The following is a 12,399-nucleotide window of genomic DNA, read 5'->3' as shown; positions in this document are numbered from 1 at the left end:
AAAAAAACATGCACAGACAAATCCAAATTAAACCCTGCGGCTCGTGACGACACATTGATGTCCTAAGACACGAAACGATCGGTTTGTGTGAGAAACTGAACAGTATTTATATAATTTTTTTACCTCTAATACACCACTATGTCCAACTGTCTTTGAGCGCGCGCAGGCGTCCGGTGCGTGAGGTGTGTACGCGCTCTGGCGTAGTTTACGCAAGCGCCGGAAGTGATCTCTCGCGCGTATACGTCACTCATTGTTTACACAGTGCACAAACATTGTAGGTACGACGGCTAATCAAACTGGTTATGGTTGATTGCTCTTCGGCTGGATATCAACACACCCATTAACGTAAACTACGCCAGAGTGCGTACACACCTCACGCACCGGATGCCGTGCGCGCGCCCAAAGATAGTTGGACATAGTGGTGTATTAGAGGTAAAAAATGATATAAATACTGTTCGGTTTCTGGCACAAACCGATCGTTTTGTGTCTTAGGGCATCAATGTGTCGTCACGAGCCGCAGTGTTTAATTTGGATTTGTCTGTGCATGTTTTTTTTTACTCTCATAGATTTTGTTACCATTGCCATGCATTATACGACTGATAGACTGCAACGGCTGGAGTTAAAAATCATCATTTGTGTTCGACTGAAGAAACAAAGTCACCTACATCTTGGATGCCCTGGGGGTAAGCAGATAAACATCAAATTTTCATTTTTGGGTGAACTATCCCTTTAAGCAACGAGCGCTGAATTCCTATAGATGGCAAATCAAAGAAAAATCAAGTCAAAATTGTGATGCATTCCAGCCTAAGTGAACTATACCTGAACAGCAATCTGTGTGCCATTAGAAGTAGCCAGAAGTGTAATTGGATGTGCTGATAACTCATCCTGTATGCTCCTGGAAGATGATAATTCTGGAATCATAGCAGTCATCTGGAGAAAACAGAAACAAACAAACAAACACAGTTCATGTGACCAGATTATAGACTGCTGTCGACATGATGCTTTTTTTTTTGTAGGCCAAAACCCAGAGATGTGTTAGCATTTTAAAACTTCCAGTTCCATCGTCCTGAAGTCAGTGGATTTTTTTAAACAGGTTTTTGGTTAAATGCCTGAAATAAAGTTAATCTGTGGTTAATAAAGTCTCAAGATATGTTCATGTTTTATTCTACGACATAAAAATACATCAGTAACACCCCCTTTTTTAAAGCTTTTACCTGACTTGAAAAAGGCAGTTGCTATCAAATGGCTTATAGGACTGCAGAGGTTGAAAGAAAAGTTTTTTTTAAATAATGGCAGAAAGAACTGTCAGATGGTGACGTTGAAGTCGTGCAGTTTATTCATAGCCTACGTTTAGCTTTTTACTTTTTGCGATTGTATTAGACTTCTGTTGTGTTCATTAGTGAAGATTATCATGATGAACAAAATGTGTAAGAATCATAAACTTATGTTGGTCACAGAGCTTATTTTCTGCAATAATCCAAAAGCCAGTGGCAAAATCCTATTGGGTTTTTGTCGAGGGAACCAAACTACAAACATACGTCATCTTCACTACAGCGCTCTATATCCACACAAATCAGCAGTGGGCAGAATATAGTTATGTGATAATTAAGAAGAGAAAGTTTGATCTATTTGCTGGCAATAAAAACCACACACATAAATATACTTGTTTGGTTCCCAAATTTACAATAGCCAAAGCCTACACACCTGTCCTTCAGTCCCGTCCTCTGAGAACACAGTCACTGAATGAGCCTCCGCTGATGATAGCAAAGACTCAGTGGGTGGGATGGTGATCACACTGCCATCTTGTGTTACCATTGTGATTACATTCCCAACAGCCTGTCAGAAATCACAGAATTTCCCATTCAGCACATGTATTATGATTAGCTTCTGGATTTTCTGTAGATGTCTATGGCTGCAGCACATATAAACTAATGGCAATGTCATGACATTTTTGTTATAGGGTAGGTTTTTCAAAAAAAATTTTAATAAACGAACATGCAGTCTTCTCACAAACTGTGTAGATGCAAATCAGTGGTAATTTTTTAGTATAACTGATATAATGTGTTTGTTAAAATTTTTAATTATATTTTATTTTTGTATATTTTCCTCTAACTTTAATTTTAGTTACATTTTTAGTCATTTTGTCCCTTTTATTAGTTTTTTTAACATATCGTTTTTGTTTTTTTATTATTAGAAATGTTGCCTTGAAAAAGAGCTGAAATAAAATGTGCTTAAGCTTTTTATTTTCTGTAACGAGAATGTTTTTATGGTTATAGTTTTAGTTAACAACACTGTAATTTTTTTCTAAATTGTAAATGAAACAGATAATTGGAACATATTTTACATGAAAATACTATACCGAAAAAAAAAAGATTTTCAACGAATTTGTAAATAAAATGAAGATTTTTAAAGTGCCCCTATTATGGATTTTTGAAAATTACCTTTCATGCAGTGTGTAACACAGCTCTAAGTGAATGAAAACATCTTGCAAAGTTTTAAATCTGAAAGCGCACCGTGTATAAAGTTATTGTCTCTCAAAAGAAAGAGTCGACTCTGAATCATTGAAACCAGTTCTTTTTAAAACGAATCCCAAGCCGTTTCATGTTGACATCAACATGAAACATTAGCATATTGCCCGCCTACTTGTTGGTCTTTTCGTGTTAGACTGAATGAAAATTCTAATTCATTCTTTGCCACTAGGTGTGCTTTTGGAGCGGTAAAAATAGCAGTTTCCCCGGTAACGCTGTACACAAAGCAGCACTGTGCTCACAAACGCTGCTTTATCAGGACCAATTACCACAGATTAGCGTCAGGCAAAGGAGGGGTTTGGAAAAATGAATCATTGAGCGAATCGTTTGAGAGTCGTCGATTAAGTAAGGTAAAAATAAATGCATATTATAAGACAATAAAAGTGTTTTTTGACCTTGCATGCCTGTCAACCTGTTGTTGGGGACTCCCAAAACCAAAATCTGAACCTTTCATTACCCATAATAGGGGCACTTTAGTTTTTCTACTGCAAAATTTTGTTTAATTCAATGTGTTACTTGCCATTTCCTTGTGAAATTTACTAGCAATTTGTTGTTGTTTTTTGTGCAAACTGTTTCTACACCAATTTTTCAGTGTATTTCAGTTTTTCTACTTTTAAACTTTCATGTTTAATTCAATTTAAAGAAATTCTCTTAATTTCTGAGAGAAAACTGTTTAAACTCCCATTTTCTTCTGTGCATAATAACCCCGATGCAAACCTGCGATGCTCCATCTTGTGTGATAAACGTTACATGTTGTTCTGTGACATCACAGATCTCAGAATCCATCTCTGGACAAGAGTCTTCACACTTCACAAGGCTAACAGTCAGGGAGGGGTCATCTATAGCCTCTGAATACAAAACAACAGCCCAGTTTCACTCAGAAAATATCATCTTGTGTCTATAATCAAGATAGTTTTCAAAACCAACCTGAAGGGGGTTCAAAATAGCCCTCCGACTCCTCTTCTATAGGCTCAGAGTCATTGTGCGCTGAACGTTTGTGCATGACCAGTGTGGAAATCTGCTTGTATGCCTTTCCACAGTGGTTGCACTTGTAGGGTTTGCAGGGAGTGTGCACTACATTATGTTTGTAGAGACTAGAGTACTCAGTAAATCGCTTGTCACAACCAGGAACTGTGCAAACATACGGCCTCTCTCCTGCATGCAATAAAGACACTGCTTTAGACATCTCACAGAGTTAAAGGGGTCATATGATGCGATTTCATTTTTTCCTTTCTCTTTAGAGTGTTACAAGCTCTTGGTGCATAAAGAAGATCTGTAAAGTTGCAAAGACTAAAGTCTCAAATCCAAAGAGATATTCTTCTCCGGCTGGACAGGGCATCACAGTATGGTGAGGGGCGTAACATTTCCGTCTCACGCTTGAGGTATTCGGTCAATCACAACGCACTGGATAGCTGGCTAATCAGAGCACACCTCGCTTTTCAGACCGATTAGTTTTGTAAAAATCGACGCGTTTCAAAAAGGCGGGGCATAGAGGAGAAACAATAATGTACAGTATGTGGAAAATAATGTTTTTTTTTTACTTTAAACCGCATAAACACATTTCATTACACCAAATACACAAAATAATGTTCTTTTTAGCAGCATCATATGACCCCTTTAAATTCATAGTTACATTTAGGTTAGATTAAAAATTATGATGAAAGAATTCAAATAAATAGTTCGTCCAAAATGGAAATTCTGTTACATGTCTTTTCAAATTCACATGACTTTCTTTTCTTTCATGAAAACACAAGGTCAGTTTTTGAATAACCTGGATACTTAAAGGGACAGTTCACCTAAAAATTACAGTTCTGTCACTATTTGCCCACTCATGTTGATGCAAACCTGTATGATTTTCTTTTTTTTTTGTGGAATATAAAAGGAGATATTGTGAAGAAACTTGGTAACCAAATAATTGTGTAGTGACTTTTGACTTGCATAGTATGAACGAAAGTCACTGAGACACTTTACAATAAGGTTAGAGGTAAGCACCAAAAAAGTATAAAAATGGCAATGATGTATATGCAATTTCTTCTGAAGCCATACGAAACTGAATTTGTTATTTACTTAAAATCTCAACATCTCACCAGATCAGCACATTATTCAAAATTTCTCCTTTTGAGTTGCACTTAAAAAAGGAAGGTTTGGAGCAATAATAAAAAAAAAAAATTCAATTTCTGGGTGAACTATCCCTTTAAGGCTAAAGAGCAGCACACCTGTATGGATCCGTATGTGGTTCTTGTAATTGGTCGCGCTGGCAAACGCCCGATTGCAGCCTGGCTCTGTACAGTGATACGGTTTCTCTCCAGTGTGCGTGCGAACATGCACCTTACAGATGTTTGAGGTAGTGAAGGATCGTCCACAGCCCGGGAATGGACATAGAAATGGTTTCTCTCCTTAAAAGAACAAAGAACAAATAGATCAGTGGTAGGAGCCCAATTACTGTGGTGGTATGTCAGTATAATATGGCAGATAATAGGACAAATCTTCATATGAAACTATTGAAATATGAAATTCTAATGCATGCAGCCTTTTGTTTACTTTTCAATACCATGATAGTTTAACACTGTATTCATATTTCCATAATATTCTAATAAATAGATGGAAGATTTGAAGACATGTACCTGTGTGAATTCTGGTGTGCTTTTGAAGGTCCCCTGAAGTCTTGAAAGATTTCTTACAGTCCATCTCCTGACAGCGGTAAGGTTTTTCTCCAGTGTGCGTCCTGATGTGACTTTTCAAACCGTAACCTAAAAGTAAATTAATTATAAGTGATTAATATACGACACAGTTTAAATATGTTAGAAATGCATTGTTCAGGGTTGGTAAGATTTCTTGAAAATGTTTTAATGCATTTATTTGATCAAAAATACAGTAAACAGAAATACTGTGAACAACTGGTTTCTATTGTAATATATTATAAAAAGTAATTTATTCCTGTGATGACAAAGCTGAGATTTCAGCATCATTACTCCAGTCTTCAGTGTCACATGATCCTTCAGAAATCACTCTAATATGCTGATTTGGTACTCAAGAAACATTTATTATTATTATTAATGTTGAAAACAGTTGTGCTGCTTTATATTTTTGTCACTTTTGTCAGGACTCTTTGATGAATAGAAAATTCAAAAGAACAACATTTACTTGAAATAGAAATCTTTTGTAACAATATCTTTACTGTCACTCTTAATCAATGTAATGCACGCTTGCTGTGTTTTACAACGTATTTTTTATTACCTGTTGCAAACTTTTTTCCACAGCCAGGTAAGTCACAACAGTACGGCTTGTCACCTGTATGTGCTCTTTCATGTACCTGAAAAACAAAATGCAATCATAATGCATTGCATTTGTAATGTCATCTATGCTGTAATGTCATCTATCTATTTGTAATGTCATCTAACTGCTTTTATTTACAAGCTCAAATATAAAAGCCATAATAACCTTAAGATGATTTGCAGTGGTGTAAAGCTTTCCACATCCGTCATAATTACACCGAAAACATTTCTCTCCCGGCTGCTGCGTATTACGGCGAATTCCTTGACCCTGAAGAACGATCTAGAGAGAGAAAGGATAAACATTTTAGAGCAACTCCGAGCTTGGCTAATGACATTTTTATGTTGCATGGACAATTACATTCTCACCTGCATCTCCACAACACTGTGAGGATCACTGGTGATCAGCTCAGAGTTTGAGTAAGAATCAATTTCTTCGATCTGCAGGAAAGAAATCAAGGTTTATAATTACACTTTACATATTTATTTTACCAACTTTGACAAGTGAGCAAGTGAGACCGATTGTGCTAAAAATAATTTATAACATATGCTCCCTAATTTAATATTGCCAGCAAAATCATAGCAAATATATTGTGAATATCTTTGCATTAGCCCTAATCATATTGGTTGTACCTTGGTTGTGTACTGCTCCAAAGCATCGATTGTTTCTTGGTCAATAGCCACATCTGTGTGCAAATCTGCTACTGTGCCATTCGTCTGGATGGCCAGAATGGTGTTTGGTTGTGACACCTGAAGAGCATGATGAATGTAAGCGGTAGACCCGTCCTCTAACTGCACCGCCTGCAGGGTACTGGGTTCATATGTATCTGCCAATGCAATATTGATATAGATATATTAAAAAGCATGCTCATCCGAATCCCATTTAACATCTTGCTGCATAGTAAAAACAGAAGAAAGGAAAAACCTTTTGCAGTGTGGTGGATGTAAGCAGTAGTTCCATCTTCCAACTGCACAGTCTGAGCATCCTCCAGTCTTAAGCTCTCATTACCAACAACATCACATACAGATGAGCCCGTCCAGTTAATTGGCTCATCTAGTGTGAATAAAATATAAATAAATAACATCCTAAACCTGTTCCTAAATTTCACGTCTGGTGAATCTAATATAAAGATTTGCTGCATAACAAAGAGTAAAATACCTGCTTTTGGAACAGCAATGTGTTGCACATAAGCAGAAGACCCATCTTCTAACTGGATCACCTGTCCTTCTACTATATTGCTGTCTGGGGAAAAACAACCAGCACTCAGTTAATGCCTCACTCAGAATATCCTGCCAACTGTGTTTAAAAAAAAAAAATCTTCCATTGCATTATTTTATGGAAAAGCAAAAATTCATGCAACTTTGATCTGACTATTTTAAAAACAGGAAATACAGGAGTTAAAGATTATAGATGCTTCATGGTAATTTTAATTTAATGTTTTAATTATCTTAGCTGTCTTGTTATGTTTGGCTAATAATAGATATGAAAGTTTGTTTCTGCCATATATAAAAAATAAAAAGGTAATTGCAACTTTTTATCTCACAGTTCTGGGTTTATATCTCACTTTGTTTCACACAATTCTGATAAAAAAATAAAAATAACGGCAAGATATAAGCTCAGAATTCTGATGTTTTCTCTCAATTCAAGTTTACATATCACAATTCTGATATTTTTTCTCAGAATTCTGAGTTTACATCTCACAATTCTAATTGTGACTTTTTCTCAACAATTCTGATGTTTTTCTTGCAATTTCAAGTTTATATCTCACAATTCAGACTTTGTTTCTATGATTTGCAAGATATAAACTCTGAATTGCCAGATGTAAACTATATGAACTCGCAACTCTGAGATTATATCTCACAATTCTGAGAATAAACTCACTTTATCATGCAAAAAATCTGAATTGTGAGATAAAAAGTCACAATTACCTTTTTTTTTCCATGACAGAACGAGTCTTCCTTAACTATATTTAAAATAATAAATACAAAAATGAAACTAATAAACAAGTAATTTTGAGATCCTGCAGCTAAACTAGTTGACAATGTCATGGATTTGAGTGACATGAGAACGCATTACCATTCAAGTAAATGCAAATGTTTGATGGAAAGTGTGGAAAGGTAACCAACAAATTTGCTTTTCTATAGTGGTCGACCGATATATCGCCAAGGCCGATATATCGGCCGATATTTGGCATTTTTTAAATATCGGCATCGGCCGATTAGTTTTCCTGTTTGGCCGATGCGTTCGAGGTGGGACTTTTATTTTGACGGTGCTGAGAACGGCAGCGCCTGGGCACACAGTGCTCAAATTCTCCCTCTTGTTCGCTGTCGTCGTTAACAGTTCTGTCTAATATGGATAGAAGTCTGTCTAATAATCAGATAGAACGGTTAAACAAAGGAATTAAAATGTATACAAAAAGTCTTATAACGACTGCTTTTATATTATTAGTAATAGAAAGGCAAACATTATAATACTTTCTTGTTTGCCGTCAGCATTCAGCAAATACGCATTTACATAATTTAAACAAAACTGTTGAATGTCTAATAAACATTAAATTTCAAAAACCTTGCAAACTTTAGTCGGATCCAGTTGTGAGATCTTGTGAAGTTTGTATGTGACCTGCATGATCTCGTGTTCTCTGCGTGACGGTCGGTCCGTGTGAAATGAATGCTGACAGGAGGAGAGTTCTGCTTGACTGGAGACGCGCGATCGACAAACTTTAAACTCGTGATTTTAAATTATGCTGTGCTTTATGCATTTGCCCACTGTCATATTCATGTCATTTTCACTGTGTGCTGTATGTAAAATGAGTATTACCTTGGCTTTATTTGAAAAAATATGATTAATGCACACAAACTTCCCAGAACCCTGAGTGCCCTGTTGGTTACAATGTTTACTTCCTTTTTAATCATATTTTTATTAAATATTTATTTATATGTGAAAATACTTTGTAATCTAAAGTATAAATATGTTTATTTAACACATTTATTTTTTAATCAATTTTCAAATGATAATTTAAATTTCTTAAATATTAATTATAATACATACAATTATATCGGCTTTATATCGGCCACCCTGCTTTCCAAGATATCGGCATCGGCTGTCAAAAAACCAATATCGGTCGACCACTACTTTTCTATATGTTAATTTATTTCCTATAGATGATGCCGAGTTTTATTACATCTTAAAAGTGTCTGGGATGAATGATGTTGTTCAGGGGGCACAGTAATAAACATACCTTGAGTGTTGTGAGGTATATATGCAGTGGAGCCATCTGCTAAAGTCACAGCCTGCAGACTGACTGTGTCCATGCTCTGATCGCCATCTGAATCATTAACAGGACAATTGGAGACTGGCATAGACTGTAATACTGGAGTACACTGCAAATCAAATGTCACTTATGTTCACCAAGGATTCTTATACTATACTTGGTGCTCAAGAAATTATTAATATCAATGATGAAAACAGTTGTACTGCTTAATATGTTTGTTTAAAATGTGACATTTTTGTAACAATGTAAAAGTTATTCACTTCTGATCAATTTAATGCATCCTTTCTGAATAAAAGTATTCATTTCTTTAAAAAAAAAAAATCTTACTGACCCAAAACTTTGGAATGGTAGCGTATGCACACCTTCCCTTTTAATAAAATGCCAATTTTTGAGGGAAAAAAAAAAAGTTTATAAAGTATGCAGCTCTGACCTGCAATCCCCACAGTCTCAGTTAAGCAGAGAGTAACCTCCTGAGCATCTCCCTCATGCTGGAAATCTGCTGACTGATTTATCTGAGCCAGCAGCATTATAACCTAGGAGAAATCAAATGTTATAAATCAAACACTATAACTCTATGATCACATTTAATAAGAGTTATGGTACCGCGGTCTCAGATTGTATATATCGTTGGTTGCATATGGTTATTATAGATTCCTGTATTCCATCAAATATGTCAACAAAAACATGGTATTGCCATGATACATGTCCAAAAAATTAGTATAGTGGTACACTTTCCTTAGGGGTTCAGAAAGTTGATTGCACTGAACGCACTGAAATGCAAAACAGTGCCATTTGTGTCTCTCTTTTCATTGGCCTCAGTTGTAATGTCTAGATGGAAACCTATTATTAAAATTGTATTAATTTAGCTTCAGAAGACAAAGCAAACTTTATCTATCTGATAGAATCGTATAGGGATTTACAAGATAAATGTAAAATATTTACAAATGAGAAAGTTGATTGCACTGAACGCACTGAAATGCAAAACAGTGCCATTTGTGTCTCTCTTTTCATTGGCCTCAGTTGTAATGTCTAGATGGAAACCTATTATTAAAATTGTATTAATTTAGCTTCAGAAGACAAAGCAAACTTTATCTGATAGAATCGTATAGGGATTTACAAGATAAATGTAAAATATTTACAAATGATAATACAAAAAATATACTTTAAATATATTAAAGACCCTTTTGCCCCATACAGCTCTTTTCACTTTAAACATATAGCTACACAACAGGTCAACATGGGAATAAAACTCAATGCTTTTTCCTATTTGGTCCTTCATGATATTTCTAGTTTTCATTTTTTTAACATGTAGATGAAGTGCTTATATGGATGTTATATATCGTATTAACCATGTTAAGCCTGATATATGAAAAACTAGCAGAAATAAAAAAAATTATAATTTCTTTAAAATTGAAAAGCTTATTGAATGTTTAGGCAAAATATAAAGGAAACACTAAAAATAAAGTTTGCCAGTATGTTTTAATGTTTTGTATTATGTTTGTATTATGCATGTGTAGATTATGGAGCATGCAACAATTATATAGGCCCAAACTAAATAAAAATAAGCAATTCGGTGCACATGTTGTTACTTATATAACCAAGCAGACTACTTACATAAAATGCATATAATTACGAGTTGTCAATCTATATATCCTAAAAATACATCTTGGTATTTAAATGCTTAGTTTTATTATGAAAACTCTGTAGTTTTAATTGTGGGGGGAGAAAAACATGTAATGCAAAGCAAAGCAAAGCAATGATGACTGAGAGATGGACAAATAAACTTCCTACAACTTTCCTCAAAAGCCGAATGTATCATATACTTGCGTTTTAACATGTTTTGTCTAAAAAAATGGATGCATGGATAATAAAAAAATGAATGCATGGGAAATTCCAAATATCCATCTTGAAATATTCGTAACAATACACAAGTTATTCTTATGTTTATTTTATACAATCGCTAAAGATTTCACAGCAAAAAGAGCAACCTAAAGGTGGACAGAATGGTACTAAAAGGCCTTTTACTTACTAAAGTATTTCATTACACCAAATACACAAAATAATGTTCTTTTTAGCAGCATCATATGACCCCTTTAACTATCAATCAGACGACAGAAGGCATGTAGAAGATTGTGCATAACCGGGTTTCAGCAGGTTTTTAGAAATTAATATATCGAATATGATACAGTAGGTTTTATATGCTTTCATAGGATTTATAGGGACTCAGATGATACCTTTAAAATGATCACAAAATACTATAAATCAGACATGAAGTTTTACTTCCTAATCTCGAGAAAGCTTTTGGTCCTTCAGATTTGCAAACTGTTTTACAGTTTCTACAGTCACCTCAGGCTGGTGGTGCTCGTGTATGATTATTCATGATTCCTTTAGCTTGTATCATTTGTAAAAAAAAATAAATAAAAATTTTAAAAACGAGTGTTGTCAGGATTTCATGAAAACAGTGACACTTGAGACTACGGGATGTGAAGTCAAGGCAGAGACACATGCTGTGAACCTGCGGCGATATCTAGAATCAGATGTAAACAAAATGTCGAGACAATTACAGTAACGTTAGATAGTCTTTAGTACATTCTGTATAAACATGGTTTATTACTGCTGCTGCAAATGTGCTTTTCAGTAGCTGCAATGTACTCAAAATAATTTTATCTAGCACAATAATAAGAGATGTGTTTAGTGTTTCAGACACTCACCACTCTGAAGAGCCTAAACTACCAGAAACAACGCACCGGATCAAATTAGGCTATATGTATAATATTTACATATATGAAGGTCCCTAACATAGCGAAATAAAACGGTGGTGTGTTTTGGATCGGTACTTTTCTTCTCTGGTTTTAATGTTAACTATTCAGTGAAGAGGTCTATTCTGCCCCCTGCTGTTCAGGGGTGAAAAACACTACCTGTCCAAAAAAAAAATATTTTGTAGGCGAACATAAATCGTGGTTATGAATAAATATATCTAGAAACCTGAAGGAAATATTTGTTCACTATACCAGTGTCATTTTATTACGGAGAAAATATTTTTAATCGATTTTTATCTTTTTAATATTTTCCGTTTTCATTTAAATTTTAGTTTAGGTTTTAGTAATTTTGCTGTTTTAGCCATTTATTTTCTTTTCATTTTTAGTATTTTTTTATTAACTCTCTTTGCTAACAAGGAGTAAAAAAAAGGACGACCTCTAACGGAAGGGGTGCAGGATGACTATAGGCTATTAGAAAGATCATTGTTAGATGGAGCTGGAGTCTTGGACCAATTGTTGTCAGTATGTTTGCATAGTGAGCGTAACTTACTTACAACATAGATGTATT

General features: G+C 34.9%; 1 protein-coding gene across 1 annotated transcript in view; it reads right to left on the bottom strand.

Annotated features, from left to right (window-relative positions):
* The window catches only part of LOC107738349 (zinc finger protein 143-like), a 13,166-nt gene extending 1,252 nt beyond the window's left edge, over positions 1–11,914 (bottom strand). Inside the window, exons 1-15 of the mRNA XM_016550096.1 lie at positions 11,784–11,914; positions 9,503–9,605; positions 9,040–9,126; positions 6,960–7,043; positions 6,726–6,854; positions 6,434–6,627; positions 6,170–6,241; positions 5,970–6,083; positions 5,766–5,841; positions 5,153–5,278; positions 4,745–4,924; positions 3,456–3,683; positions 3,246–3,376; positions 1,705–1,836; positions 820–930 (exon numbers count right to left, since the gene is read on the bottom strand). Of these exons, the coding sequence (XP_016405582.1) occupies positions 820–930; positions 1,705–1,836; positions 3,246–3,376; positions 3,456–3,683; positions 4,745–4,924; positions 5,153–5,278; positions 5,766–5,841; positions 5,970–6,083; positions 6,170–6,241; positions 6,434–6,627; positions 6,726–6,854; positions 6,960–7,043; positions 9,040–9,126; positions 9,503–9,599 (1,761 nt within the window). The 5' untranslated portion in view covers positions 9,600–9,605; positions 11,784–11,914. The remainder of the gene's footprint in view (positions 1–819; positions 931–1,704; positions 1,837–3,245; positions 3,377–3,455; positions 3,684–4,744; positions 4,925–5,152; positions 5,279–5,765; positions 5,842–5,969; positions 6,084–6,169; positions 6,242–6,433; positions 6,628–6,725; positions 6,855–6,959; positions 7,044–9,039; positions 9,127–9,502; positions 9,606–11,783) is intronic.
* Between the last annotated feature and the right edge of the window lie 485 nt (positions 11,915–12,399).

This window comes from Sinocyclocheilus rhinocerous, unplaced genomic scaffold (assembly GCF_001515625.1).
Source record: "Sinocyclocheilus rhinocerous isolate Xijiao unplaced genomic scaffold, SAMN03320098_v1.1 scaffold1065, whole genome shotgun sequence".
Lineage (NCBI taxonomy): Eukaryota > Metazoa > Chordata > Actinopteri > Cypriniformes > Cyprinidae > Sinocyclocheilus > Sinocyclocheilus rhinocerous.
Note: the sequence above shows the minus strand (reverse complement) of the source record. Positions and strands in the feature narration are given on the sequence as shown.